Source organism: Sciurus vulgaris (genome assembly GCF_902686455.1).
Source record: "Sciurus vulgaris genome assembly, chromosome: 15".
Lineage (NCBI taxonomy): Eukaryota > Metazoa > Chordata > Mammalia > Rodentia > Sciuridae > Sciurus > Sciurus vulgaris.
Window position 1 is genome coordinate 66,460,795 of NC_136476.1, and position 27,479 is coordinate 66,488,273.

The window sequence follows — 27,479 nt, forward strand, 5'->3', positions numbered from 1 at the left end:
TCGAAGCAAACAACAGCAAAGAAAACAAATGACTTCATGCTAGAGAAGTGACTCCTTATTACAAAACCTGGTAAATGAGGGGAAAGAATCCAGCCTTGACTCTGCCTACAGCTGCAGTGATGGGGGCCAGTGTGCACAGCAGCACATGTAGAGATGAGCTCCAAGTGGACCACAGCCCTAAACGTAAAACTTCAAGCTTTCAGAATAAACACAGGCACCGTGCTTCACGGCCCCAGATTAAGGCATGGTTTTGAGATATGGCACCCAAAATACAAGCCACAAGAGAAGAAATGAATTGGACATCAAATTGCAAAACTTTTACACTTGAAAAGATATCAAGATCTCAAGGAAATACAAAAGGCAACCCCAAATACAAGACAATTTTTGCAAATCATATGCAGTCATTGCTCTATATCTGAGGAGAACTAGTTCCAGGACCCACAGAGAATATCAAAATCAACAGATGCTTCAGCCCCTTATAGAAATGGTGTAGTATGTGCATATAACTTATGCACATCCTCTTATATACTTTAAATTGTCTCTAGATGGTTTATAATACAATGCAAATGCTATGTAAATAGTTGTTATACTGTATTATTTAGGGGCTAATGACAAGAAAAGCAATCTGTACATGTTCTGCACAGATGCAATTTTTAAAAAGTACTTTTGAACTACAAGTCAGTTGAGTAAACGGACGTAGAGGGTGGACCACATATGCTAGGGACTTTTATCTAGATTACATAAGGAACTATTATAATTCAATAATAAAAAGACAAATGCCCAACTGAAAAATGGCCAAAGAATAGGTATAGATAATTATCCAAAGATGTACAAATGTCCAAAAAGTACCTGAAAGACGCTCACCATCATCACTCAGTAGGGAAATGCAAATCAAACTGTGATCAAATGCTGCTTCATACCCACTAGGATTAAAAAGACATTGTAAAAAAATGTTGGCGGAATGGGAATTAAAACTCATGCAACCACACTGTAAAACAGTCTCATGGTTCCTCAAATGGTTAAACACAGATTTACCATATGCCAGTGATTCTATTCCTAAGTATGTACCCAAGAGAAATAAAAACACATGTTTATGAAAAACTTATACATGCAGTATTATTCATCATATCCAAAGGGTGAAAATCACCAAGTAGTCATCAACTAATAATAAACAAATGCGGTAGGTCTGCCTGATGGAATATTATTTGGCCATAAAAAGCAATGACGTATGCAACCAAATGCAGACGGACCTAGAAGACTCTAGGCTTACATGAAAGAAGCTAGTCACAAAGTATCATATATGGTGTGCTCCTGTTATAAGAACGTCCTGAGTAGGCAGATCCATAGAGACAGAAGTTAGGTTAGTGGCTGCTAAAGGCTGGAGGGTTTAGGATGTGGCAGCAAAGGGAGTGGTGTTTTGTCAATGAAATGTTCTAAAATTAATTGTGGTGACAGATGCAGAACTCTGTTAAATGTACCAAAAGCCACTGAATTACATACTTTAGGTGGGTGAACCGGAGGACATATGAACCTCCATCAAGCTATTTTTAAAAAGCAGATGGGTGGAGTTTTTCTTTACTGAAATATTCCAACAAATGAATAATGAAGAAACAAGAGAACCATCACCAACACTTTGCAGCCCCTGATGAATGGAAGGTTCTGCGCTTCGGCACCAGTGGCTACTCACTTCCCGACAGAAGAGTCCCAGCCCCTGTACTGTGCCTAGTGCAGAACACCCCCCCACCTGAGTGACCACAGCTCCACACTCCTCCCTCCACGAGACCCAGCCTGAGGAAAGTCCTAGAAACTCCTCAGGGCAAATGATCCAGATTCTTTCTTCAACAAACAGAATATAGGGACAAGAAGAGGTGGAGGGGAATCCTATAGGTTAAGGAATGTAGAAGACTTTATAAAAGGTACTGTCTTGGGTGCACTCTTGGATGACAAAACTTAATGAACAAGGAAGCAATTACAATAAAGTCAGAGCAGTTGCCGCCTGGCAGGGAGGGCGCACAGAGGGCTCTGGCCAGCAGGAAGCTGTCTCCTGAGCCGAGGAGTGGTGTCTGCTCCCTCACAACTCGTGCAGCTACGCCTCTGCTTTAGTTGCACATCTGTATTTGCATGGTATGTAAAAAAAAATAAAAACACGGGGCTGCAAGTGTAGCTCGGTGGTAGAGTGCTTGGCAGGCCCTGGGTTCAACCCCCATCCCTAGACAACAAATGGACACAGACAAAAAAGTAAAAACAGATCTAAAACTGTCTCCATGCCTGGATTACTGCTTCTCTGAAGGCAGCAATTCCACAGAGGCAGAAGGTTGAAGGTGGGATGAAGTTCTCTAGAGAATGAGCTAAAGGAGGGGGAGAGATGAAATAGCCCATCCCACAACCCCTGGGACACAGAAGGACGGCCTCTGACACTCCAGAACACTGCTCAGTCACTACCGAAGACAGAAACAAGGAAAACATATGACCTTAGGCAAACAGACTCCATAAGCTAGCTGTGATTGCAACCACATACAAATACATGTTTGTTATGTATTGTGGACTGCTTGACCCAAACAGGAAATCTGTTCAATTTAATTAGCTGTATTAGGGTGGAGAAATTGTGGGAGGTTTCCTTCCCAAGTTTTCCTAAAGATTGATCTCCTGGCAGTTGTCAAACAACTTTTTCTTTAAAGTCCCCCTTCCTGGTGCCCTTCCTTCTTGCCTCTGACAATTGATCCTCTGGGTAGTTTTGCCCTGTGACGCTCCAGTGCTGCCAGCCCTTGGAAACACCTGCTATTGTGGCACTAATGCTTCATTAGTGGGTCTCCTGGTGGGACTGAACTAGTTAAGAAAAGCTTTAGCAGCAGGACACGCGGGCTTGAAGGAAGGAGGCACCCTGTCTCCCAGGTGGACCACCAACTGCGGCCTTTGCAATTCATAATTTCCCCCAATCCTTATCACCAGCCCAGACTTGTCCTGCAGCTCCTGACACAGTGCCCTGAACTTACAGGGCCACAAAACCAAACTGGCTCCAAATCCAACCTGCCCCACACCTGGGTCTCTCTATTTGGGTTTAAGACTTACCATGTAGGCATATGATTTCTCCACTCACAGAAAACTGACTGGTTGAAAAATCACGGCCCTGGGCTGGGGAGATAGCTAAGTTGGTAGAGTGCTTGCCTTGCAAGCACAAGGCCCTGGGTTCAATCCCCAGCACCACAAAAAACAAAAAACAAACAAACAAACAAACAAACAAACAAAAAACACAACCATGGTCCTACTTATAATGAAAAAGGTCAGCATAAGCCTCTGTCCAGGCATTCCAAATCTCACCTTTCCAATGCGTTTATGACATGACATGTCATACTGGAAGAGCTCAGGGTGGAGGTGGGGGAGCAGGTCCCTTTTGTCAGGCCAGACCTGGAGGTGGCAGGACCCAGTCCATAGGAAATACCACCTTTATTCACTGCTGGTCCTTTTCTCCACACCTGAAAACACTCTCCCACAACCATATCCTCCTTGACTATGCTCCCGGTTCATACAAATTTTGCTGGAAGAAAGAACTGCCAATGGCCCTTTCCAGCTCCAAAAAGAATCAGATAAAATACTGAGGGCTAGAATGGAAGGAACCTTGAAACAGGCCCCAGGAGGTTATTGGGTAGGATGACATTAAGAGAATCAAGCTTTCACTGCATTTGAACCCACTATCTCCCTTCCTCCCAGTCCACAGGGAGTTCACATTCAATCCTCAGAAGGTTCCGGATAGCTCAGTTCTTCTGCACCGCCAGCCCTGACATCCAACACCTGGGGCTGAAGCCCAAAAAGTGCTCTATCAAGCTTAGCCCAAACAGAACTAGTTAAGAAAAGCTTTAGCAAGTGCTCCCTCCTCTGTGCCTCTACGGGCAGGCGCATGTCTGTATTTACACAGGGTCACCTTGTATGGCTGCTCTCTGGCCCGCACCTTCACTCTCACTTGAGACTAAGTGCCCCGGAGGGCAGGGCCCCGCTCCACTCACCTGAGTCCCCACCTCCTATCCCCCAATGCTGGCACACAGCAGGTGCTCCATCAATGCCCACTGGCTGCACGGATGCTGTGTGGATGGATGGCAGTTGTGTGTGGGGGGTGGGATCTGGGTCAAGAAAGACACATTCTGAATGGCCCTTGCTAATGCACTGAAAACAGACCCATGATACTTCACAAGCCAGAGACCTAAAAATGAGAATATGCTCATTAAAATATTTTCAAATTAAGCATTCCATGAACAAGTGCCTGGGGAACCACACTGCACTTCCAAGGCTGTTTACCTAAACACAATTTTGTTGCTGTTATGTCAAGAGCTGTTTAGTGGTTATGAAAGGCCCTAAGTCAACATGACAAGACTGGAAAGCTGTTCTTTGTTGCCTTATTGTGAACTAGGTCTTTCCCTCTGTGATAGGGCCCTTCCTCTCTCCCTCCCTCCTTCCTTCCTTCACTTAACAAACGTTTGCCAGTTGCTTATCAAATGCCAACTGCCACTGCAGGGCACAGAGCAAGGGTTACCAAGCGGAAGTTGAGTAGCTGCCTCCCCCATCGTAGAAGTCCTCAGTGAGCAAGAGCAAGTTATCCAAATCCACCTGAGACTCAAACCCACAGGCAGCAACACCACTCAGCTCCTCAATCTATACAGAACACAGGGACTTACCAAATCAGGGTTGCTGCTCTGGAATGCAATGACAGTGTAACCAGTCCCAGACTCACACAGTGAGCTGTCCCCAAACACAGCAGGCTCTGGCCAGCTCCTCCCTGGAGCTCTTGCACAGATATCTCCTAGTTTTCCTGCCTCCCATTTCAACACATCACTTTTCACCAGGACCAGCCACTGGTGGCTTCAGTACGTCTCTTAGTGGCAGTTCCTTCTGATCTGACGTGAACTCCAACAACCAAGCTCCCTAACACTGTGTGTAAAATAAGAGTATGCACTTGCCAAAGAAAGTTGGGGCAGGCAGGGGGCGGGCAGGCAGCCAGCAGGGAAAGGCATGGACGGTGTGCCCTCTTAACCGGCCAATCGGAGTGTCAGAGGTCGCTGTCTGCTGACTCACTGGTTCCCAGCCATGTCTCTGATAAGGGAGACTGCTGGACAACTGATGCCTGAACTGCCCCCCAAAAGGCAGTTTGCTGACCCCAGAAAAGATGCTGAGGGCAATCCCCTATGCAGCCTGAGCAAGGGCGGTACTGACAGGTCAAATCCGGTCCTGGAAGAACAAAGAAGATAGACACGAACATGTCAAAATCTCATCTGGTCTCCACAGCATGAGATGCCAGGCATCCCAGGGAGACTTGAAAGGAAGGAAGAAGATGCGTACTCAGCGAAGGTATGAGTCCCACATATGAAGTAAACTGGAAAACCAAGACGGGCGGGACTTCAGGAGCCACTCTTTCCAGGTACATATGGCCATCCTCCACCTGCATACTGGCACCCAGGGGACGGCATGTCCCCATGTTCCTTCATGATTCAGCATACCTGGACCACAGCAAGAGCCCCAAGCAGCCCTGCTACCCCCAGTGTCTCCTCCCCCACACCCACCTTCCCTGGTTTCCTAAAGCCCTCGATGCGTGACACCTCACTCACTGCTCTGCTCAAAAGCATCCAGCAGGGGCTGGGGTTGTGCTCAGTGGTAGAGCGCGTGCCTCAAACGTGTGAGGCACTGGGTTCGATCCTCAGCACCACATAAAAATAAGTGAATAAGATAAAGATGTTGTGTCCATCTACAACTAAAACAAACGAACGAAAAAGAAGCATCCAGCAGGGAAGGAGGCGCAGGTGGCTCAGCCTCACGTCAATACTGCCTAGCCTAAAACAAGATGTGCCTCTCCCCAGGCTCCATGGAACCATGAAGCACGCTGTTCCCCAAATACAATGCCCAGCCCACCAGACACAGCAGGCCCCACCTCTACGGGCTGATTTGGGCCCTTCCTCACCCAGGACACTCTTCCCCCACATTCCCGTTCCTGTCCTCGCCCACAAGCCAATCTCCAGGGTCAAATGCAAATTGCAAGTAAGAAACTTCAGTACTCAACATTTTTTTTTTTTTTTAGTTGTAGATGGACAGCACATCTTTGTTCATTTTTAGGTGGTGCTGAGGATGGAACTGTGACTACCACATGCTAGGAAAGCGCCGTGCCACTGACCTACAGCCACAGCTCCACCACTCAGCCTCTGGTTGGCAGCACCCTGCCCTGTTCATATTTGCTCTTCTGCCACCTGATATGTGGAGGTTGAAATAAACACAAACACCAATGTGAATTAAGGAGACTCCTCAGTTCCCACAAGTCTTCCAACAGCCCACTGTTCAGAAGTCTGATCCCCCGGTCCAACTCTGTTGGGAATTTTCCGTACCTGGGACACCCTGGGTACAGATTCCCAGAACTGCCATCATCTCTTCCAGACCAGTGACTGCTCCAGTGCACACCAGGCCACTGGAGCTTTGGAAACCACACCCCACTGTGACCTATCCCTATGGCTAATGAAAATGCTCTGCCTTTTTTGCACCATATGTTAACCAGTTCTGGATTTTTAATGAATGAAAGGATCTGCCCTGTTAAAAATGCCAGGGGTCCCAGTCAGTTACTGTCTGTCAGTCTCTGATCCCAGCATCACAGCATGGGGCACTGGCTGAGGCAGGTCTGCACGGGAGCTGGTGGGATCCTTCTCACTTCACAGGACCTAAGGGCACCTCTGTGTCGGTCGCTTCCAGCCCAGTAGGACTACACACAACTGTCCCACACGGGGCTGTGCCCTGGGATTCTGAGGGGGAGAAGTGCTGGGCTGGAAACCCAGTTCTACCACTTTTGTGGCAATATAACCATACCTTAGGCAACCTGGAGTCTCAGCTCCTTTGTCTGAAAAATGGGAATACTTTCATCTGCTCTGATGACCTTACTAAAGTATTATATTAATATAAAAGTAAGAGAGCAGATGCTCATACTCTGTAGCCTGATGTGCTATAACAACAAAGGAATTATTATTATTTTAATTCAAAGCTTTCATTCCCACTTGTGCACAGGAATAATGCCATGTGCTTTTTGTCAAGTGCTTAATAAAAATCAAGGTACATAAATCCCATTTAAAGAAAAACTCAGGTTATAGGGAGGGAGGGGGAAAGTGCTTGGTAGTCATATTGGACAAATTATGTGATTATATTGTGTATTGTGTGTATGTACGAATATGTAACAACAAATCCCATCAGTATGCACACCTATCATGCACCAATTAAAAAAAAAAAAGTGGGAGAAAAGAAGAAAGAAAAACGCTTAGTCCATCTTGGGGATTTCTGTAAATCTGCTGATCCCTAAAGATCAAGTCCTTACTTTCCAAGTCCTTATTGTCCCTCAGTGCAGGTCTGCCTTAGTGCATGGAATCTCGGTGGCTTCCCAGGCTGCTGCCCAGAGGCACTGACCTCCTGGCTTGCTCCAGCTTCTTCTAGGAAGTACGATTTCACGGTTACCTACCACTGCTGCCCCCACCCGCTACTGGCTAACCTGCCAGTTTTCCATGAGCCCTGGAAGGAAGCAAGTCCTCTGTTACAAACATACACACCCTAAATGGTCTTGGGGCCTCTGTTCCTGCTATGGTTTCCCCCAAAGGTTCATGTGTTAAAGGTCTGAATCCCAGGGAGGCACTGTTGGGAGGTGCTGCAGACCTTTAGGAGTTGGGGCCTACTGGGAGGTCCTTAGGTTCTTAGGGGTGTGCCCTTGAAGGGGATTTTGAGACCCCAGTCCCCCTTGTCTCCCTTTGGTTCCTGGATCACAATGGAAGTGGTCTGCTTTACCACAGGCCTCTCAAAGCAATTGGGACCACCTGATCTTGGACTAAAACCTCCAGAACCATGTGTCAAAATAACCCTTTTTCTCTTTACAAAGTAATTACCTCTGGCATTCTGTTTTAATAACTTGAGGATAATACAGTCCCCATTGCCAATGTGGCTAAGTCATCACAAACACACACACACTGTTTACTATAGGATGTCATAAACACAAATATCTGAAATCACCAAATAAGTCACCTTGACATTTTATCATGAACTAGAAATACCATCTCAGCCATCGGAAAGATCTGATGGCTCAAAAATAGAGTGCAGTCATGCAAAGACCATGCAGACATGTCCAGAGTCTACTGGATTTATATAACCAGGCCATCCAGCTTACAAATCCCACATGCCAGATAACAACTACTCCAATGTAAAGGTTCTGTGACCCCATTCTACAGAAAAGACTGAGCCTCAGAGAAATCATGTGATCAAATGCATATGGTTTCTAAGTGTCAGAGCTAGAATCCAGACCCAGGCTTTCCGATCTTGAGGGCAGAGGTCTTTCTACCTCATCCTGCTACTCTCCTACCTAGTCCACCTTCTCACCTCTTCAGCTCTGAGCTCATGTAAAGTACTCTGCAAACAAGGAACATTTCTTAAGCCCAATCCAACAAACAAACATTAAAAGCCTACTGCATGCATGCTTTTGGCTATGGCTGGCATATGGGGCCACAGGGTCCAGCACAGCCAGATCTCATGGTGGGAAGGCAACTCCCAGTCCTTCTGGAGGGCAGGGAAGCCACACCATGTGGAAAGCAGACTACATGCTCACAGGCTAACACAGAAGCCACGCCTCTGCAGTGAGGGGGGTATCGCTGGGCAGCTCCCAGAAATCCAATTCTGGTAAAACAGCATGTCATTAATTTCCTGACTTGCCTGGCTAACAAGCTCTTAGAAGTCAGAGGAAACAACAAAAAAAAACAGGACTTAATTTTGACCAATAAGGAATTAAGAGCCATATTAAAAGACAGTGGCTGTCACTTCAGTATGTGAGTCAACGGAAGGAGGCATTGCTGGTCAGTTCCACAGGCAGCCAGTGTCCTGAGACCCTGAGCAGGAGCTCCTCCATGTGCTGCAAAGACCAGAGAGGGAGATTCCAGAGACAGCTCTTTCACCATGACTTCAGTGACCGCAATCCTGTGGACCTTCTCTCTTTTTTCCTTCCTTCCTCTCTCCCTTCCGCCTTCCTTCCCTTCTTTTGGCAATGCTGGGGATGAAACCCATGGCTTCACGCAAGTGTCTGCCACTGAGCTGCACCCCCAACCCTTGAACCTTCTTGCTGTTGACAGGGAAAACCTGACATCTGCTAGCGACCTCAATTTCTGTCTACTTACGCCTCTGTCCAAACCCAGCTGACTCATTAGTTAAAGGGATGGGTTTCCCGTTTATTCTTCACGATGCTGAATGAAGTCAAGGACACCTAAAGCTACTTGACTTTGGCTGCCCTGAAGACTGGTTTCACCCAACACTTCAAATATCATGCTTCCTACTCTCAGCGAAGAACATCAAAACAGCACATGCTGACTACTCTCACTTTTGGTGACACTTACTATCGGGCATACTGCCTACTACACCACCCCACTGACAGGGGCATTAACAAAATACATGGCAGTCTCCCTAGCACAAAGGTCCCTTGGACCACTTGCTCTTCAAGTTCTGGGACTTGGAGTCACTGCAGTTTTCTCAAATGAGCAGAGTCATGTAACCTATTGCAGTGCACCTGTCCAATTTGGTCCTTTTCTTTTCTTCTTCTTCTTCTTTTTTTTTTTTTTAGAGGAGGGAAAGTTTATTTAGGGCTCACAGTTTCAGAGGTCTCAGTCCATACACAGCTGGTTCCATTGCTGTAGGTCGGAGGTGAGGCGGAACATTGCGGCCTAAGGGTGTGGTGGAGGAAAGCAGCTCGGGACATGCCATCAGGACGCAGGGCCTACGGCAGTCCTCTTCATTCCCCAGTGAAGGGAATGGGGCACAGGAGATGCACTGAATGACCTTTGAGGTGGTGCCTTCCACTCCAGTGGCTTCCATCTTCCATCAAAGACAAGCAAGCACATGGGGACTTCACAAGTACTTAAGGTACTTGTGTGTTATCCTTTCAAATGGGGGGTGCTTACAAACATGGCTGCAAATTCTCTGACACCCCTATTGAGAGAGGGTCTTTGTCCTTTTTCCTTGAATTCTGTAAGAACTTGGCACAGCTTCAACCAAAATGATGTGGGGTGGGTGGTGTTTTGTGATTTCCAAGGTGAGGCGATAGTTCCCTTGGGATGCTTGCTCTGGGGGAACAGTCAGACAGCAGTAAAATGTCCAAGGACCCTGAGACTTTCGTGTGTATAGGACTGCAAGCAGATGTTCCAGTCTACTGCCAGAGCTGAGCCAGCCATCCAACCATTCCTGCCAAGATGCCAGACACGTGATTATAGCATCTTGGACCCTCCACATCAGCCTATGTGGGACCAAAAAGCCATGAGGAGCAAAAGAATCTCCCAGCTGAGCCCTGCCCAAATTCTGGACCAATACCATCCATGTATGATGATAAATGGTAGTTGTTTTCAGCCACTAAGCACTGGGGGAATTTACTATGCAACAAAAGATAATTGGGATGAAAACTACACATACACACAGACACTTCATGTGTGTGTGGCATGTGTGTGTGTACACACAGGATGCACATAAAGTTTTTCACAACATTAAAAAAAAAATGCTTCTTGGGAAACCCCCATTCTGTGATACTAACTGAGGTTATCACCTGCTTAGAAACAAAAGACATACTTATGCTTTAAAAGAAAAATAATAACAAACCTAGAAACTGGTTCTGTTTTGTTTTCTACATGTGGTGCTGAGGACTGAACCCCAGGCCTGCATGGGCCAGGCTGGTGCTTCACCAATGGGCTACACCCCCACCCCCTCAAAGGCCACTCACTCTTTCTGTTTAGGGGAAATACACTAAATTAACTAAGGGTGCCTTACACTACATTTGCCAAGAGGAGCTCGGTAAAACTGCCCTGAAAAGCAGGAGGGGCTGTACAGAATAAAACAGACACAGCTACCAAATGCAATGTGTAGCTTATATAAGTTTTTAAGATGAATGCAAAAAAACTGATCAAGGACTTGGTATTCAATGACATTAAGGAATCAGTGCGCATTTTGTTTAACATCATAATGATATTGTGTTGCATATAAATTTATTAGAGATACCCATTTAAGTACTAACAGGTTAAATAAGTTATCTTGCTTTAAAATACTCCAGAAATTGAGATGGGAATATAGCTCAGTGGTAGAGTGCTTGCCTAGCATGCATGAGACCATGGTTTCCCCAGTACTGCAATGAGAAAGAACATAAAATACTCCAGAAAATAATAATAAAGGGATGTTGTATATATGAGGATTTCAGCATACTACTTTATGTATTTGAAATTTTCCATAATAAAAACTTAAAACCTTGCAATGTGCAAAGGAGCTAAGGGATTAGAGGGTGTCAGCACACTGTAGCCCAAGCCCTGTCTTGGAGCATCAGGGCTGTGGTTGAGAAGAGGAATCCTCTGTCCCAAGTGATGGTAAAGTGCTGTGGGATGCAGAGCAAATTACTCCAAGCCATTAACAATTAATTTTTCTTCCACATTGTTAAAACAAAATTTGTATACCGACCTCTCTGCTGGCACCCAGCTCAGCACCTGTGTATGCATGCTTAATCCCCACCCTCCATTCCTGCATGCCGCTTGTAAGGGGGTCGCTACCCTACCACTTACTCTACACTTATTTCACAGACACAAGTAAGAGAATCTTTTTTTTTTTTAAGATTTTAAAAATATATTTTCTTAGTTGTAGATGGACAAAACACCTCCATTTTATTTATTCATTTCTATGTGGTGCTGAGGATCCAACCCAGTACCTCACACATGCTAGCCAAGTGCTCTACCACCACGCCACAACCTCAGCCCAAGTAACAGCATCTTTAAAGCAAGAAACAAAGTGTACACCGCAATGAAAGCTACATTTTTAGCTTTGGACCCACCAAAGTTAACTAGGTCCTACCCAATCTAAATCTGGAGAAACAATGTCTTCATCCTTTAGGTTTCTGAGGGACACAGTATTGACTTCTGACCTTGAACTAAAGCCCCCCCAATTTGTGACATCATGATATGGACCAGAATTTTGAGTTCCTCAATGGACATCCTTGGGTGGCCACAGTGACCAGGCCTGGGTATGGGATCCAGGTCACCAGGTGAGAACACAGAAATGTTCTAGAAATCAACACATTCAAGTCCTTCATATTGCAGATGGGGAAAGATAAGGCGAGAAGGCAGATCACGTTGCCAGGCAGCCACTGCAAAGCCGGGAATAGAATGGGAGCCTTCTGACCCTGAGACCAACACACTTTTCTCAGAACTGTGTTGAGACAACTGCATGATGGTTGCTACCTGAACGGGAAAGGGAAAAGGCAGCCTGGATTCTCTGCTCCAGAAAGGTTAAGCAGCAAACATGCAGCATCAGAAAACCACTCATTTTAGGGCTAAAAACTCGTTGACTATAAAAAGTGCTTGCTTTGGAGAAATATTTTTGGCCTTTTTTCTTTCTTTCTTTTTTATGGTGGACCAGGAAAAACAACCACCACCACCTACCACCACAGGAGAAAGGGAAAAGAAATGAAACGAATTTGTGCCTGACTAACAGTAACATGCAATTAAAATGATGGATGTCTCTGTGCCAGAGGTTGCGTTTGAAACAAAGCTGTTGGAGAAGGGCAGCCCTGAAAATAAATTGCCAAATTACTTTTTTTGCAGCCAGATTGCAGAGTTGCCCCCGTGCAATTCTGAAGGCAAATAACTCTACATCAATAAATATGCAACAAATTCCCAGGAAACCCAGCCAAGAAACGTGAACAGAAAGAACTAAGTTTGGGTGGATGACTGCCCCCACCCATCTTGCACTGTTGGAATGTGAACTAAATTTGAAAAGTGAGGCATGTCAACGCCACCTCGGACCCAAAGCTTCCCTGAGCTCCTCTGCCCTGTGGGGACTGCTCCCATTTAATCTGTGCAGCCCTTCGTAGCTCTGAAAGTCACGCTTGGGGTCTGACCACACAGCCTGTTCCACAGGGCATAGAAAGCAGGGCCTGGGTGTCACAGGGATGGACTTGGAATTTCAAAATCTATTCCTCAGCCTGGAGTCTATTGTCCTGGAAGTTTCTTAGTCGGGGAGGATGTTCTAAAGGTTGTATGAAGTGAGATGATGAATTCAACAGGGCTTAGCACAAGGTTCACCCAAAGGACATACCTGGTGATGGAGGTGAATTCATTCTGGGTAGCATGCCATTAGCGGAAGGGGAAGATGAGCTTTCTGGAGGGTGAGTGATAGGGTGGTATGAGGGATCCACCTACATGCTGCACTCTGCATCCTCAAATTCAAATGCTAAAGCCCTGACCCCCAGGACATCAGGATGTGACTGTATTTGCAGACAAGGCTTTAAAAAATAAGATTAAAATAAGGCTGCAAGATGAGCCCTAATCCAATCTGGTGTATTTATAAAACAAGGGGACAGGGGACGCACACACAATCCATTGAAATCAGGGATGCTCACCCCTGGAGAAAGACCCGGTGAAGACAGAGGAAAAGGGACAGCAAGAGGGCAGTCACCTACACACGAAGGAGAAAGGCCTCAGAGGACACCACCCTGCTAGCACCTTCATCTTGGACCTCCAGCCTCCAGAATTGTACAGAACAGATTTCTGTTGTTAAGGCACCCAGGCTGTGGTGCTTTGCTATAGCAACCCTAGCCAAGAACAGAGGGAGGAACAGGGACTTCAAGTAGGGATGGGGTTTAGACCTGGGCTCCAACGCCTACAGCCAGCATGACCCTGACTTGGCCCCTTCATTTTCCAAAGTTGTTTTCTGTCTGGAAAGTGAATGTGAAAATAGTACCATTCCACCAAATGGCATAAGGACAAAATAAGAACATGCGTGGAGAGTTCCATCCTGTGTGGTCACAGCTGGCCAAGAGCAGAGCCAGAGTGTGTGCCTCGGACCTCTGACTCAGCCCTGGGAACTTGCCAGCCCATGTCTCTGGTGAGGAGGGTCCTTGCTGTGTGGCGGCCCCTGGACACTTGCATGGTGCTTTCCTGGATTAAGACTGAAGGGGAGCTCCCACCTCAGTAGCCATGGAATAGTCTTGGACCCCATGTTCCTTGGGTTCCATCCATGGATGGCATTCTGTAAATGCAGACAATGAGCCCAGTGAGAAAATTAGCCTGTAGTCTAGTACTGTTAGTTTCACGCCAACTGCTAAGGCATGGAATTTTAGCATGATTTTACTTAGCTCTACATGTGTGTAAGACTTTCAAAAAGGTTAATGAGTGGAAAAGTCCATAAACTTCTTCCCTTTAAGCCCTGTCTATGGTGTGCTTGGCTGGTAGGTCATAAAACTGTAACTAAGCCACCAGTACCCATTCATCTGATGGGGGAGTATATCAACAAAGTTGTCTTTTTATAAGTAGCCTTTGATTTTCCTTCTCCTTCTCCCTCTCCCTCCCCCACCTCTCTTTTGGTGGGAAGAGGGGATGAGTCAATAGTCACTGCCTCCCTGCAAGGAGGAGGCAGAAAGGGATGGTAATGTAGCTCAGTGGAAAAGCATGGGTTTGCCCAGCATGTGCAAGGTTTACCCCCAGAGCAGGAGGAAGAAGGGAGGAGAAAAAGAAACAGGAGGAGGAAAGAAGAAGAGAAGGCAGAGAAGTGCACATTCAGATGGGGACAGCGAGTGTGTGCTGCTCCCAGCCTGCCCTTGGGTCTGGATCTGTAAGGTGGGCACCATCACGATCATTTCCCTGAGGTGCCAGGCTTGCTGTTAGTGTGAGCTGTAAGTTTGCCACACAGTCAGGCCTTCCTCGCCCATGAAGTGAGGAAAACACTTCCCCATCATACACGCGTTCTGCAGAACAACCGAATGCCAAGCAAGGTACAAGCATTAACCAGGACTCGTAGAAAATGTTACTTTAAACAGAATGCACATCGGGAAATTATTAACAGAATGAAACACCTAGCAACAAATACGGTAACTGCCATGGCTGGTCACCATCTAACTGCAATTGTCCCCAGTTCAGGCCGTTTACTTGGGATGGTTAGCACTCAGGGTCCCGCTGCCCCAGGATCTTCAAAAAGACAGCCTTGACGGAACCAGGCATGAACCCCCAAGCTCCCTTGCCTTCTAAGAGAACTGGAAAACAGAGGGAGGAAAACCTGGGGGTCACACCAGTGCCACCCGCATGTTGGACAACTTCTGCTGGATGGTGCAGAGACAGGAAGTAGGTCATGAGGAATGGGGTAGGGGGTGCAGTCACCCCAAAGACCTAGCCAAATGTCACTCCCTGGGAATTCAGACTGTGCTATCATGTCTTCTAGTTTTTCTTTTTTCTCTTTCTCTCTTTTTATTTCATTTTATATTATTCAGGGATTGAACCTAGATGCACTTAACCATAGAGCCACATCCCCAGCCCTTTTTATTTTTTTTATTTTGAGACAGGATCTTGTAAAGTTGCTAAGGCTGGCCTCAAACTTGTGATCCTCCTGCCTTGGCCTCCCAAGTCACTAGGATTACAGGCATCTGCCACCATGCCTCATCCAATTTTTCAAGAAAATCTAGAAATAGGAGAGTTTTGTGGTTTTTTTTTTTTTTTTTTTTTTTTTTTTTTTTTAATGTGAAATAGGGCAGTTTAAAAAAAATGTTGTGTGGGCTTCCAGTTTAATTTTTGGTCAAATTATATTGTTACATTGCATGCATGTGTGAACACGCAACAATAATTCCCACAATTATGTACAATTACATGCACCAATAAAAAATATGGAAACAACTTTTAAAAAGCAATTAAATGTAACTTACATAGACAAAAGTGCATGTACAACTCAAGGAGTTACCAAAAGCAAACACCCCTGGTGACCAGCACCCAAGTGAAAAACCAGAGCCCTCCCAGCTCCACCCCCACCACACCGAAGCCCCTGTGTGCCTTTCTGGGGCTCCTATCCCCTCCTCCTTTCCCAGGGGCACCATGGATTCATTCTGTCGTCTTAAAGTTCAAATCCATGGAATCATACAGCATGTATCATTCACAGGTGCCTGGGGACAGTGCCCCTTCGGTTCCCAGGTGAGCTGTGTCCATGAACAAAGGCTCACAGGTGGCACTTTACAATTCTAAGAGGAAGGGAAATGAGATCCAGGAAATTCACCTTTTGTGGGTTCACCTGCAATAAAGACTTGGAACCACAGAGGGAGGGAGGAGTCAGAGATAAGAGACTAGGTGGTGGGTGGAGGAGGGCAGTCAAAGTCAACAGAAGGGGAGGGTCTGCTCCCAGATCAAAGGAATGGCAAAGGATAGGGCACAGGGGCAGTGGCAGGTGCCAGTGGGGGGAAGCCAAAGTTCATGGTCACCAATAGGCAGAGAGTAAGCCTCCCAGAGAGACTGTAGCCAGGGAGGCTGGGACCAGCCCCACTCTCCTGAGCCCCTGGGCTCTCTAGGGAGACAGAAGCAAGACTTCCTGGAAGGAAAAAAATCAACAAAGGTGACCCTAAGTGCTGCTTATTTTTTAAAATAAACAAAACAAAACAACAAAACCTTTTCATTACAGACAATTCAAATAAATAGCAAGTAAATAGAATAGTAAACACCTGTCAGCTTTTGCAACCATTAACATTCTGTATCATCTTTTCCTCTACTCGTTTGTCCTCTGGCCTCCATTAACAGTTTTACACTTCCTTTACCCAGAGGGTGGTAAGTCATACTTACAATGAAATGCACCAATCTGAGCTATTCTGGTTTGACAAATGGAAACATCTGTGTAACCCGCATCCCTCTACCCATTCCCAAGCCGCAGCTATTCTGATTTGTTTCCTGCACGAATTAATTCTGCCATTCCATATGCATAGAAATGCAATCAAACAGAGGCTACTCTTTCATGTAAGATTAATTTCACTCAGCATAATGCACGTGAATGCAAAACTGAGATTTCAGAGTTCAGTCTGAGTCAGGCAGAGTGGCACTTGCCTGTAGTCCAGCTGCTCAGAAGGCTGAGGCAGGAGGATGGCTTGAGCCTAGGAGTTCTATGCCAGTGTGAGCAACACAGCAAAACCCCATCTCTTTAAAAAAAAAAAAAAAAAAAAGCCAATCCGGTGCAGACATGTCTACATCTTCCTTCCCATGCCATCCTCTGGGTATGACCTATAAAGCTTTGAGATAAACTTTACAGATAAAAGTGACCCCAACTGGGATTCAGAGCTATGATTTTTCAATGAACTGCTCAAGTCCTGCTCTCTTCCCTCGGTCCCATGTTACAAACACCAATTTCTGAACCTAAAATGCACAACAATAACTATTCCAGCATTCTGACAAGAGCTGCTTTTGGTATCCTCAGAGAAGCAGAGTGGACCGCTTCTCCCCGCTCCTGTGTCCTGCCCTGGCTCTTCTCCCCTGAGCAAGAAAATCCAGTAAAGCACATAAAAACTGTAGTGTTCTCCACAAATGCAAAAGACACTCTTCTCACCAAACTAGCAGTGCCTTGCAGAAAGAGCTGCATCTTTGACTCGGTCTTGCCTCTACCTGGCGCCTGACTTGCTCTGTGTACACAGCAGGGCCTCAGCAAGTGCCCATCCTTTGCTATTCTCTTCCCCTTGGAAATGTCAGCTCCTCCCAGATCTGAGGCAACAGGGCAGAGAGTAGGAGCTATCTCCCTTTTTTCACACAGACTACCACCTGAGGGTAACACCACAGCTCTGCTTGGGTATTCTGCAAGCTCAAAGTTCATAGGAAGCAGCTCCCCCAGAGCCTGGCAGACAGTGTCAGATATGGCTGCTCTCTGGTTTCCTACGCAGGTTCTGCAGGGCAAGAAAACCCTTCCTGAACTTCTCTCCAGGGGCAACCTGCTGGTCTCACACACTGGTCTCATCTAAAACCACCAAGAAAAAATACAGGTTTTGAGGTCCATTTAGGAGTCCTCTTCAAAGAGAGAAAATACATAAATAACATAGATTGGCAATCTTTAGGAAAACCAAGGCCCAGTGAACACAATACGAGGGCACCTCAGCCCTGTACCACTTTCTGGGTTCTCAATCTGACCAACATGATATTCGCAAAACATTGGGGCCACCTCTCCATTCCCACCCCTAAATCCAACCACCAAATCCACAGGATTCCAAGTCTTCCAGCTCCACTGCAACTGTCCTTCCTGTTCATGCCCAGCACCACCCTTGGTGAGACTTGCAATACAGCTGACCACCTCTCCGTGTGACCGCCCACCTGCCAACGCCAAGCAAGCCAGAACTCCATCGCACAAGAACATTTAATTGATTTGGCCTCCTTCCCATCTCCCCTGCTTCAGCACCTCCAGAGCCACATTCCATTCTCCTCACACCCTCTCCAGGGCGGTTCTTCACAAGCCTCTTCCAGCTGGACTCCACCGCACAGGGTCCAAATCAGCCCAACTTCTCCCCTGAAGCCATCCCCAGCCAAAATTCACCTCTACTTCCAACAAACCCCACGTGGCTTCATCTGTCCAGTTATGACAGTGCCTAAGTCTTTTTGCCTTGTATTGGGGAAATCTGAGAGGCATAATGAAGTGGCAAAGAGCTCAAAAGAACAAGCAGAATTTTCTGGGTCTTAGCTACTGCATAAGTTTGCTACTGTTACCATAACAAAGTACCACAGACTGGATGGCTTAAACAACAGAAATCTATTTCCTCCCAATTCTGGAGGCTATAAGTCCAAGAGGAAGGTGTGGCCAGGGTTGGTTTCTTCTGAGGCCCCTCTCCTGGGCTTATGGATGGCTGCTTCTCCCTGTGTGTCTGTGTCCTCAGCTCCTCTTCTTAAAAGGATATCTATCAGTCATGTCAGACTAAGAAGCACATCCATAACCTCAAACGACATCAGCTGCTCTGCTGACTTCTGAGAATTATCAGGAGGACTGGGAACACACACAAAGATCCTGCAGGACCTGTTGGCTAATCTCGGTCCCATTAGGAGCCATAAAAGCCCGGTAACTGCCTTTGCCACCAGGGCCATTTATATCCTTCTGTACCAGGGCGCAGCTGTGTCCCTGTCTGTGAGGTAAGATTGCTCCTTCCCATGACAAGGACCAGATATCCCGAAGCATTTCTGCAAATATGAGATGCAGCATAGTCTGAAGATTGTGTTTTACCACAAACTTTTAAAAAAGGTGTATATAATATGATCATATATTTTGTTGAGAAACCTTTTTTTCTTCAAACTTATAAACACAGAACTGACACTCGGGATAAAAGTTATTTTTTATTCATTTATTCTTTAATTGTTTTTAATTGTGAATGGACCTTTATTTTTTTATATGTAGTGCTGAGAATCAAACCCAGTGCCTCACATGTGCTAGGCAAGTTCTCCACCACTGAACTACAACCCCAACCCAACATTTTTTTTTAATACAACTAGTATTTTCTAGCCTCCTCCCTGCTTTCTCTTCCTATTCAAGCAATCTGTTATAATCACCTCAGAACAGGTATGCTATATCCTTGAAAGAAATACAAAATTTTTTTAAAAGAAACAAGAGATGAAGCACATAGCTGTTGGAGCCAGGTTCCTGGGTCCACCTGGTTTTAGTGGCAAGCCCTTGGCTGAGACAGTAAACTAGCACTTCTGTTTTCTCCTCCATAAAACATGGCAGTGGCTACTGTATAAAGTTTTTATGAGAATTAATGGAGCAAACATACAAACTGCTCAAAACCATGTCTGACACATAGTAAGAACTACTTTCATATAAGGCGCCCTTTGTCTGGGAAAACCTCTAACTTTCAGGAGTTCTGAAGACTCATTCTCAACATTCTGTGACCTTGGAAGACCAGCTAGCTTCTGATACTGGTGATAATCCTATGTTTGACATCTAACATTTGTGGGAAATCTGAAACAAAACTGACCAAATCCAATTAAGCCAAGAACTTGAACCAGTAATTCTGTTCCGCCATCCGCTGAAGGGGACTTCTGGTGATCTCCATTCTGAGAGCTGTACCACACATGTACCGTACTTAAGCTGTAAACTAGTTCTCTGCTGAAGTTTCATCTTTGCTCTTCAAACTCAGTTTCACAGGTTGAGTTTATTCCACCAGTTTCTAAAGGCCAAGGTCAAGGTCATCCACAAACACTGGCAAGACAGTACAGGGGCCAAGAGCACTTACGCACTGTGTATACTCTAATAGTTGCTTAACCACTCTGAGCCTTGATCTCATCTGATAATAAGGACACTGATAGGAACTATGTACTTCATAGGGCTGCGAGGAGTAAATTAAATTGTGCAAAATCTGTTGAACAATGTAAATGGTCAATGCTCCTTGACAACATCATTCTAAAATGAAAGAAGCCAGATAGGAAATACCACAGATTGTATGAGTCTACTGTATTAAATATCCAGTGTCAGCAAACCCATGAAGACAGAAAAAAATTAGTGGTTGCCAGGAGCAGGGAAGAGGTGGGAACAACTTCTTAACAGGATACAGGGTTTCCTTTTAGGTGGCAAAAATGTTCTGGAACTAGACAGTGATGCATAACATTGTGATACAATAAATGTCATTAATGGTGAATTTTATGTCATGACTATTTTACCACAATAAAAAAATCATTTGCAAAAAAAAAAAGTCAACAATGTTATTCATATATTGTTTGAATTACTCTATAAAGAACTGCCAGAATGTGAAATGTGCCAGGTCCCACCCAAGGCAAAAGCATCCTGCAAGTCCCCAGGTAGCAGAGGGGATGCCACAGGCAGGACCGCAGGGAACGGTTCCGGCCGAGCTTCATAAATGCAGTAGCATCAGGGACGAGCCCTGAGGGACGACGAGGCCCTGAGTGATAAGAGTCAGCCAAAGAGAAAGGAAGCAGCGAGCGGCAAGGCACCTGGGTGATAAGTGAGGGGCCTGCCGGACAGCCAGCAGGTGACAGCCTTGGAGGGGAACTATGGAGAAGCAGCCTCGGAGCCTAAAGGTGATGTCAAGTCCAGTTCTGTCACTTACTGGCAGAACCTCACTGCTGGGCTTTCTGCATGACAGAACCACCACCACACTCTGGGAGAGGTGCCAGCAGGATTACAGACAACGCCAAAGGGAGAAAGTCTGACCTGAACCCAAGACGCCACACAACTGCGTGACACGTGTCCCTGTCAAACATTGGCTCTCCAAGAACCAAGGATCCCCTCGGGAGCTCCGAGATATTCTGATGACTGAGTCTGGCCTCCATGCCCTGTAATCCTGGTGGTAGTAGACTGGGGTGTGTCCCAGGCTGGACTTTGAAAAGCTACCCAGAAGATTCTAGCACACAGTGAACTCTGCAAATTGCTGTTGTAGCTCATTAGTCAACACCAGAAAGGCCAGAGAATGAGTAACGATACTCCAAAGGCTGGAACTGCATATAAAGCTGTAGGTTAGACTGTCAGCAGCCTGGGATCACTATGGGGGGGGGGTGCGGAAGGTGGGGGGTTGATGACCTTTGTGTCCTCTGAGTGAAGGGCTGGCGTCCTACAGCACCCAGCATGCCGACCCTGGGCCACCACGGCAAGGTTCAAGTTGCTCCTTCTCCTTTTTATAGCACAGGAGATGTGCCATGCACTTCAAGGACAGCTCTACGCCCACCCTAAATGAGCTTCCTGTGAGCAGGGCCCACTCTTTTTTACCATTCCCTAGTCCTCACACAGAGTCTTACATAAACTAGATGCTCTGTGGTTGGTTTTCTTTTTGTAATACATAAATGAAACTGCTGGACTAGAATGGGTCTTGTCCGTAAATGACTAAACTGCAGCTCTCTGGGAAACTCATAAATACAGAGGGGCTCATTCCTGAAGTGAGCTAAGAAGATAAAGGACATGTTACAGTCATCCTCGAACACGCAATCCTTCTTTTTCCTTTTAAGAGACAGCACACAATTTTTGCATTTTTCTTCAGGAGTCTCTTTAGTGAAGATGAACTTCTCCATAAAGCTAAATACTTCTAGACTAAAAAGCAAAATAAATCCGTAGCTTTAAAATACAGAGCAGCCTTCAACCACGGACTCCTCAATTTCCCATTAAAATACCCCACATCCCATGTCTGCTTCCTCAGTGTCCACTCTTGAACATCCCACTGCACCTGCCACTGCCAGCTCATGAGCACAATCTGGACCCGTATTGAGTCCTTCCGGGCCTCCCCCTGGACTCTGACCTGTCACTCTTGCTGCCATCAAAGTGGTGCCAGTACTACCGAACACAGATCACGAGGGACTGAGCAAGTGGTGCAGGCTTGGTCTCAGGCTCCAGCACACAGCAGCGATAAAAGGACTGTGGTCAGGGAGATGCCCAGAATGGGCCGCTGGGAGCGCAGCAGGTTAATAACTAACCCGCCCAAGTCTTTACAGCCTACCGGGCACTTCATGGGCAGACCAGGACAGCCCCCTGCCATGCGCCAGGGGAGGACCCAGGCTTGGTTTTGAAGAAGTAGTAGAGACTCGGAGAGGCCGAGGGTCTCGTGGATGTCACCTGGAGGAGCCAGGAGGGCTGCCTGCAGGAGGCTGCCCTTATTACATCGTCATTACTGCTCATTTGCCACAGGTGAGCAGCCAGGAAAGCAGTTCCACCCCAGAACAAGGCTATGGACCATGTGGTCTCCCTGGGCTCCAGTGGGGTATGGCCAGACATCCAGCTGTGACATGGTCAGCCCATTTCTTTCTCTGGACGTTCCCTGATTCTGTGTTCCCTAAAACATCACTGGCATCCCCAGCCAGGAAGGATGGAAAGAGCTCTCACAGGCCTCCCTGGGTGTAAATATCCAAACAGGAGTAATCCAGACAAAGAATGCATCAAGGTCAAAACCAGGGTCAAGGAGTCAATGGCAAAAGAGAAGGTGGGCCGAGAAGAAAAAAGAACAGACACTTTTTCATCAAATCTACTGAGAACTTTCTAAAGACAAGGGATTTGGACTCTTCAAAGAAGCAAAGCCCTGTGAAAAATGAAGAGGAAGTCTGGGCTCCCCTGCAGAGCTGAGCAAGGGGCAGAAACTCCAACATCTTATTTTGAACCTCAGTGCCTCTTGCATGTGCGGTTCCAGCCACCAGCAGAGCTGTTCTCCAACCTACCCTCGGAGCCCAAAACTTTCTGTCTGATATTTTCTGGGCTGCCTCCACTGCCCCTGCCACCTTGGGCCTTCCAGTGACTTATCTCCATTCAGGTTTCCTGATCAGGACCTCCCATTGATCTGCTTGTCCTGAGTTACATGCTTTGAATAAGGCCAGTTCCCTGTGTGGGTTGTACCTCAGGGTGGCCAAACATTGAGAAGCCAACCAACAAAATCCAGAGACCAGAAAATTATATAGGGCTTCTTCAACAAATAAATGGCCAAAAAAGGAAAAATTAAAAAGGGAAAAGACAAGGTAGAAGGGGGATTTTGGATTAAGAGCCTTAGATAAACTGTCAAGTAAATGCAATGCAAGGACCTTTGTTGGGGTTTGGAGATGAGGTGTCCCCCACAAGCTTCTGTGTTAATGCAGGAATGTTTGGAGGTGCAATGACTGGACTGTGAGAGCAGAAGTCCAATCAGTGCAACCTAGTTTGAAAGGACTGGCTGGGTGGTAACTGCAGGCAGGTGTGGTATGGGTGGAGGTGGGTCACTGGGGGCGTGTCCTGGAAGGGCTCCTTCTTTGCAGCCCCTTCCCCACTCCCCCTGTTTCCTGGCTGCCATACATGAATGTTCTGCCTCACCTCCAGCCCAGAGCTGTGGACTTGGCCCACCAAGGACTAACCCCTGAACTTGTGAGTCAAAAGAAACTTTGCCTCCTCTAAGTTGTCCTTGCCAGGCCTTTTGATCACAGTGACAAAAAAGTGACTAAAACAACCCTGCTGAAAGCCAGTGAGGGAAATTTGCACTGACTAAATATCTAACTCCAAAAATAGTTGCTATATCATTTTTAGGTGTTTTAACAGTATTGTGGATAATTTTTAAAATATAGCTCTTAAAGACACATAACAAGGGGCTGTGGCCTTAACTCGGTGGCAGAGCGCTTGCCAAGCATGTGTGAGGCACTGGGTTGATCCTCAGCACCACATATAAATAAATGAATAAAATAAAGGTATTGTGTCCATCTACAGCTAAATAGAAAACAATAAAAAAAAACTTTAAAAAAAAAAGACATATAACAAAGTACATGTTTGTATTTGTTTTAAAATCACTGGGTAGGGGCAGAGGTCAAGGTATAAATGAGGCAAGGTGCTGATAAGTGACACAGCCTGATTACTTAGGTTCCACGGTATAATTCCCTCTACCTCTGAATATGTTTAGAAACGTTCCCAACAAAAACGTTTTTTAAAAAGTGGGCAGAATAAAGTGAAGAGCACAGATCCTGCCATGGTGCACCATGTGCAGTCACTGACTACAGCTCATTCACAGTAAAAGTGGAGTCGAAACATTAATTCCTACTCAATAAGAAAGGCTGGAGGAGGAAGCCTGTGGATTTGGGGGCTTAATGTGTTCTCTCGGGCTCCTGTGAGATTACCTCGGAGGAGTGGTGGATATGGAACACAGTCTCACAAAGACCAGGGGAAATAAGCTAAACACAGTGGGGGGGAAATGCAGCTCTACCTCAAAGTTAGCAAAGTTCTTAACACAAGGCATTACGGGAGGAAATACAGTAGGGCTAACAGATGTGAAATACTGAACCTCACCAACAATCGGGGGGAAGTGAAGACCAAGGGAGTCCCCATAGCTCCCACCAGCCTGGAAAAATAAACCAAAACAGCTACACAATGTCCAGTGCTGAAGAAGAATGGCTTAGGGAGGTTTCAGAGGCTGCTGGGACTCCTGTAAACATTGTGCATGAAATTAAAGGGCCCTGCCCACCCAATCTCCCAGGGACACACCCAGTACCTGTGCCCCAGGAGACTAACTCCAGAAGGTTCAAAGCAGTATTTTTTTGTCCTAATAGCCCCACACTGGAAACACCCCAAATTCCCACAGAGAAAGGATAAATTCATATACGTTTATTCAAGAGTAAAACTAGACCAGGAAGAATTACAGTTGTTAACCCATTCACACAGATGAATTTCACATATCCATTCAAGTTCATAAACATATAAAACAAACAATACACTGTTTACGGGAAACCCTATAAAGAAAAGGAAGGGATGAAAGGCACACTTTAGGAAAGGGAGGAACATTCGGGGGCTTTCACAGCACTGGTGATATTCCTTGTTTAAGCTGGGTGGTGGGTACAAGAATGTTCATTGTATTGTTTTTCTTCAAACCATCCATGTCATAGAAAAATCTTCCATGGTTATATTTCATCATTAAATTATTTTAATATGCTAGACAATGGACTTGCCAATACAGAGTAACTCAAACAAAATGGAAGGGGGAGAAGAAATTTACCTGACACCCCCAGCCCCAAACTAAGACCAGAGAGCCTCAGAGGATGCTTGGCACAAAGCAAGTTCTAGGGGAGAGATGCCAGAATTCCAAGAACGAAACCAGGAGGGGAGGGCTGGGGACATCCATGTCTTCACTGGCAGGGCCACTGATGGATGGGCAGCACGGAGTTAACAAGGTCCAGACCTGCAATAAAAACCCCTAACTCAGATGAATGGATGAACCATCTGCAGTATACATGTGGGGTGGAACGTCAGACTTAAACAAGAATGAGGTTCTGACACCGGCGACAGCACAGAGGAACCCTGAAGACACTGAGCTAAATTACACAGGCCAGACACAAAAGGACAGATGCTTCCTGCTCCTGAGGCCAAAGAAATGTCCATCCATCAGGGTGTCTATTGAATGGAGCCACAGTAGTTCCCCCCATCCCTGGCAGGTGGCCTGGTGGTGACAGAATAAATTTGGGCAGTCCCATTTACCCTATAAAGCCTGGGAGCACTGACTCCATAATGGTTACACTGGACTCTACTTACACAGGTCTCTAGATAGTCCAATTCACAAGGACCAGAAGAAAAATGGTGGCGGCCAGGAGCTTATGGGGAGAGAAAGTGGGAGTTCAGAGTTTCATGGGGACGGAGTTTTAGTATGGGAAGATGAAAAAGCTCCAGAGAAGGATGCCCTGCATGCCACTGAATTGCACACCTAAAAGTGGTTAAAATGGTAACTTTTATGTTCTTTATAATACATTATGATTTTTTTAAATTTACTTTGGGCTAGGTGCAGCTGAGTACCTGAGCAGGTAGGACAAGGAGCAGCACCCTCGGGCCACCCTCAGCCCAGTCCACCAGAGTGGACATCATGAAGCAGATGACCACACTCAGATCAGGAAACGGGCATGGAGGGGACACCACAGAGCAGAGGTATGCCAATTCTGCAGGCACCTGCCAAACCAGGCAGATGGTGCCCTCACAGCTGGTGGGCAATGGGGACATTTCCACTGGAGACAGAGCTCAGTTGGGTACCAGGGAAGCACCGGGTGATCCCAGGGGTAGGACAGACCTCTTGGGATAGCTTCCAGTTCCCAGTTTCAAGAAGGAAAAGCTGGGCACTCAGCCAACAATGGCCCTGGGGCAAAAAACCTGCAAAAACTGCTGAGAAATGGCGCACAGAACCCAAATGACAGAGGCGTGGAAAGGCAAAGTGGGGCGGGAGAGAGATGGGGTTAGTGCATGAAATCCTGACCTTCCCAAGGAGTTCCAAGGAACACATGCAAAGCAGAACAATTGGGTGTACGTGGCAAGGGCTGGGAGAACACTGGAGAGCCACACAGGAAGCCTCGCCTCAATCTGGTGCTCACACACTCTCCAGGTGAGTGGCCCAAGGCCATTTGCTCTTGGAGACCCCCGTGAGGGGATAATGCCTTCGCATTAAGGGAAGCAGCACAAGTTCTGTGAGCCTGGGAGGTAGGGTTACCTAACAGGCAGGAAAACAAGCACTGCGCAAGACGTCAGAGGCAGGTGTTACACCACACACACACACACCACAGAGAATCAGGTTGGAGTTAAGTCATTCAGAATAAGCGTACAGAGGGCACCAAACTGGTAAAAAGTGTATCAGGAAGCTTGAATGGGGAAAAAAACATTAAAAAGAAAAGGCGGGGATAGAGCCCCTCCTGTAATCCCAGCTACTTGGGAGGACGAGGCAAGAGGATCACAAGTCCAAAGCCAGCCTCAGTAACTTAGCAAGGCCCTGTCTCAAAATAAAATACAAAAGGGGAGGCAGTGCTGGGCAGTAGCTCAGTGGCAGAGCAATTGCCTAGAATGTACGAGGTCCTGGGTTTGATTCCCAGTACCAAAAAAGAGGGGCTGGGTTAGGGCTGAGGGTGGAGCTCAGTGGTAAAACACTTGCCTAGCAAGCGTGAAGTCCTGGGTTCCACCCCAGCATGGAGCGGGGTGGGGAGAGGAAGGATATATGCCATGCTTATAAACATAAATCACAAAGAAACAAAGTGAAACCAACCAGTTGCTATGCAGCAGGATGGGACATGGAAAATGCTTTTCTTGGTGAAAATTTTAATGTTGCTCTATGAAGTACTCTAAAATATGTTGCCTACTTCTGATCTGGGTGTTAAAGAATCACACTCGAATGTACCCTAGAGAAATTGCACACGAGTCCAAACCCAGTCTCTAGAAATCCCCAGAGGCCTACAAAGACAGAAACCTTTTGAGGCTCAGTGGGGACCTCTTGGGAGGCTCAACCT

General features: G+C 46.4%; 1 protein-coding gene across 7 annotated transcripts in view; it reads right to left on the reverse strand.

Moving 5' to 3' along the window:
* The window catches only part of EPB41L4B (erythrocyte membrane protein band 4.1 like 4B), a gene marked incomplete at its 5' end in the record, with an annotated part of 131,091 nt that overhangs the window by 96,007 nt on the left and 7,605 nt on the right, over window positions 1-27,479 (reverse strand). Inside the window, one exon of one of the 7 annotated variants that reach the window (XM_079112582.1) lies at window positions 17,359-17,726. The exons of 5 other annotated variants lie outside the window; for them this stretch is intronic. In XM_079112582.1, the coding sequence (XP_078968708.1) occupies window positions 17,359-17,619 (261 nt within the window). Of the gene's footprint in view, window positions 1-4,667; window positions 4,903-17,358; window positions 17,727-27,479 lie in introns of those variants that run through there. One more of the 7 variants, XM_079112585.1, reaches the window with a different exon arrangement.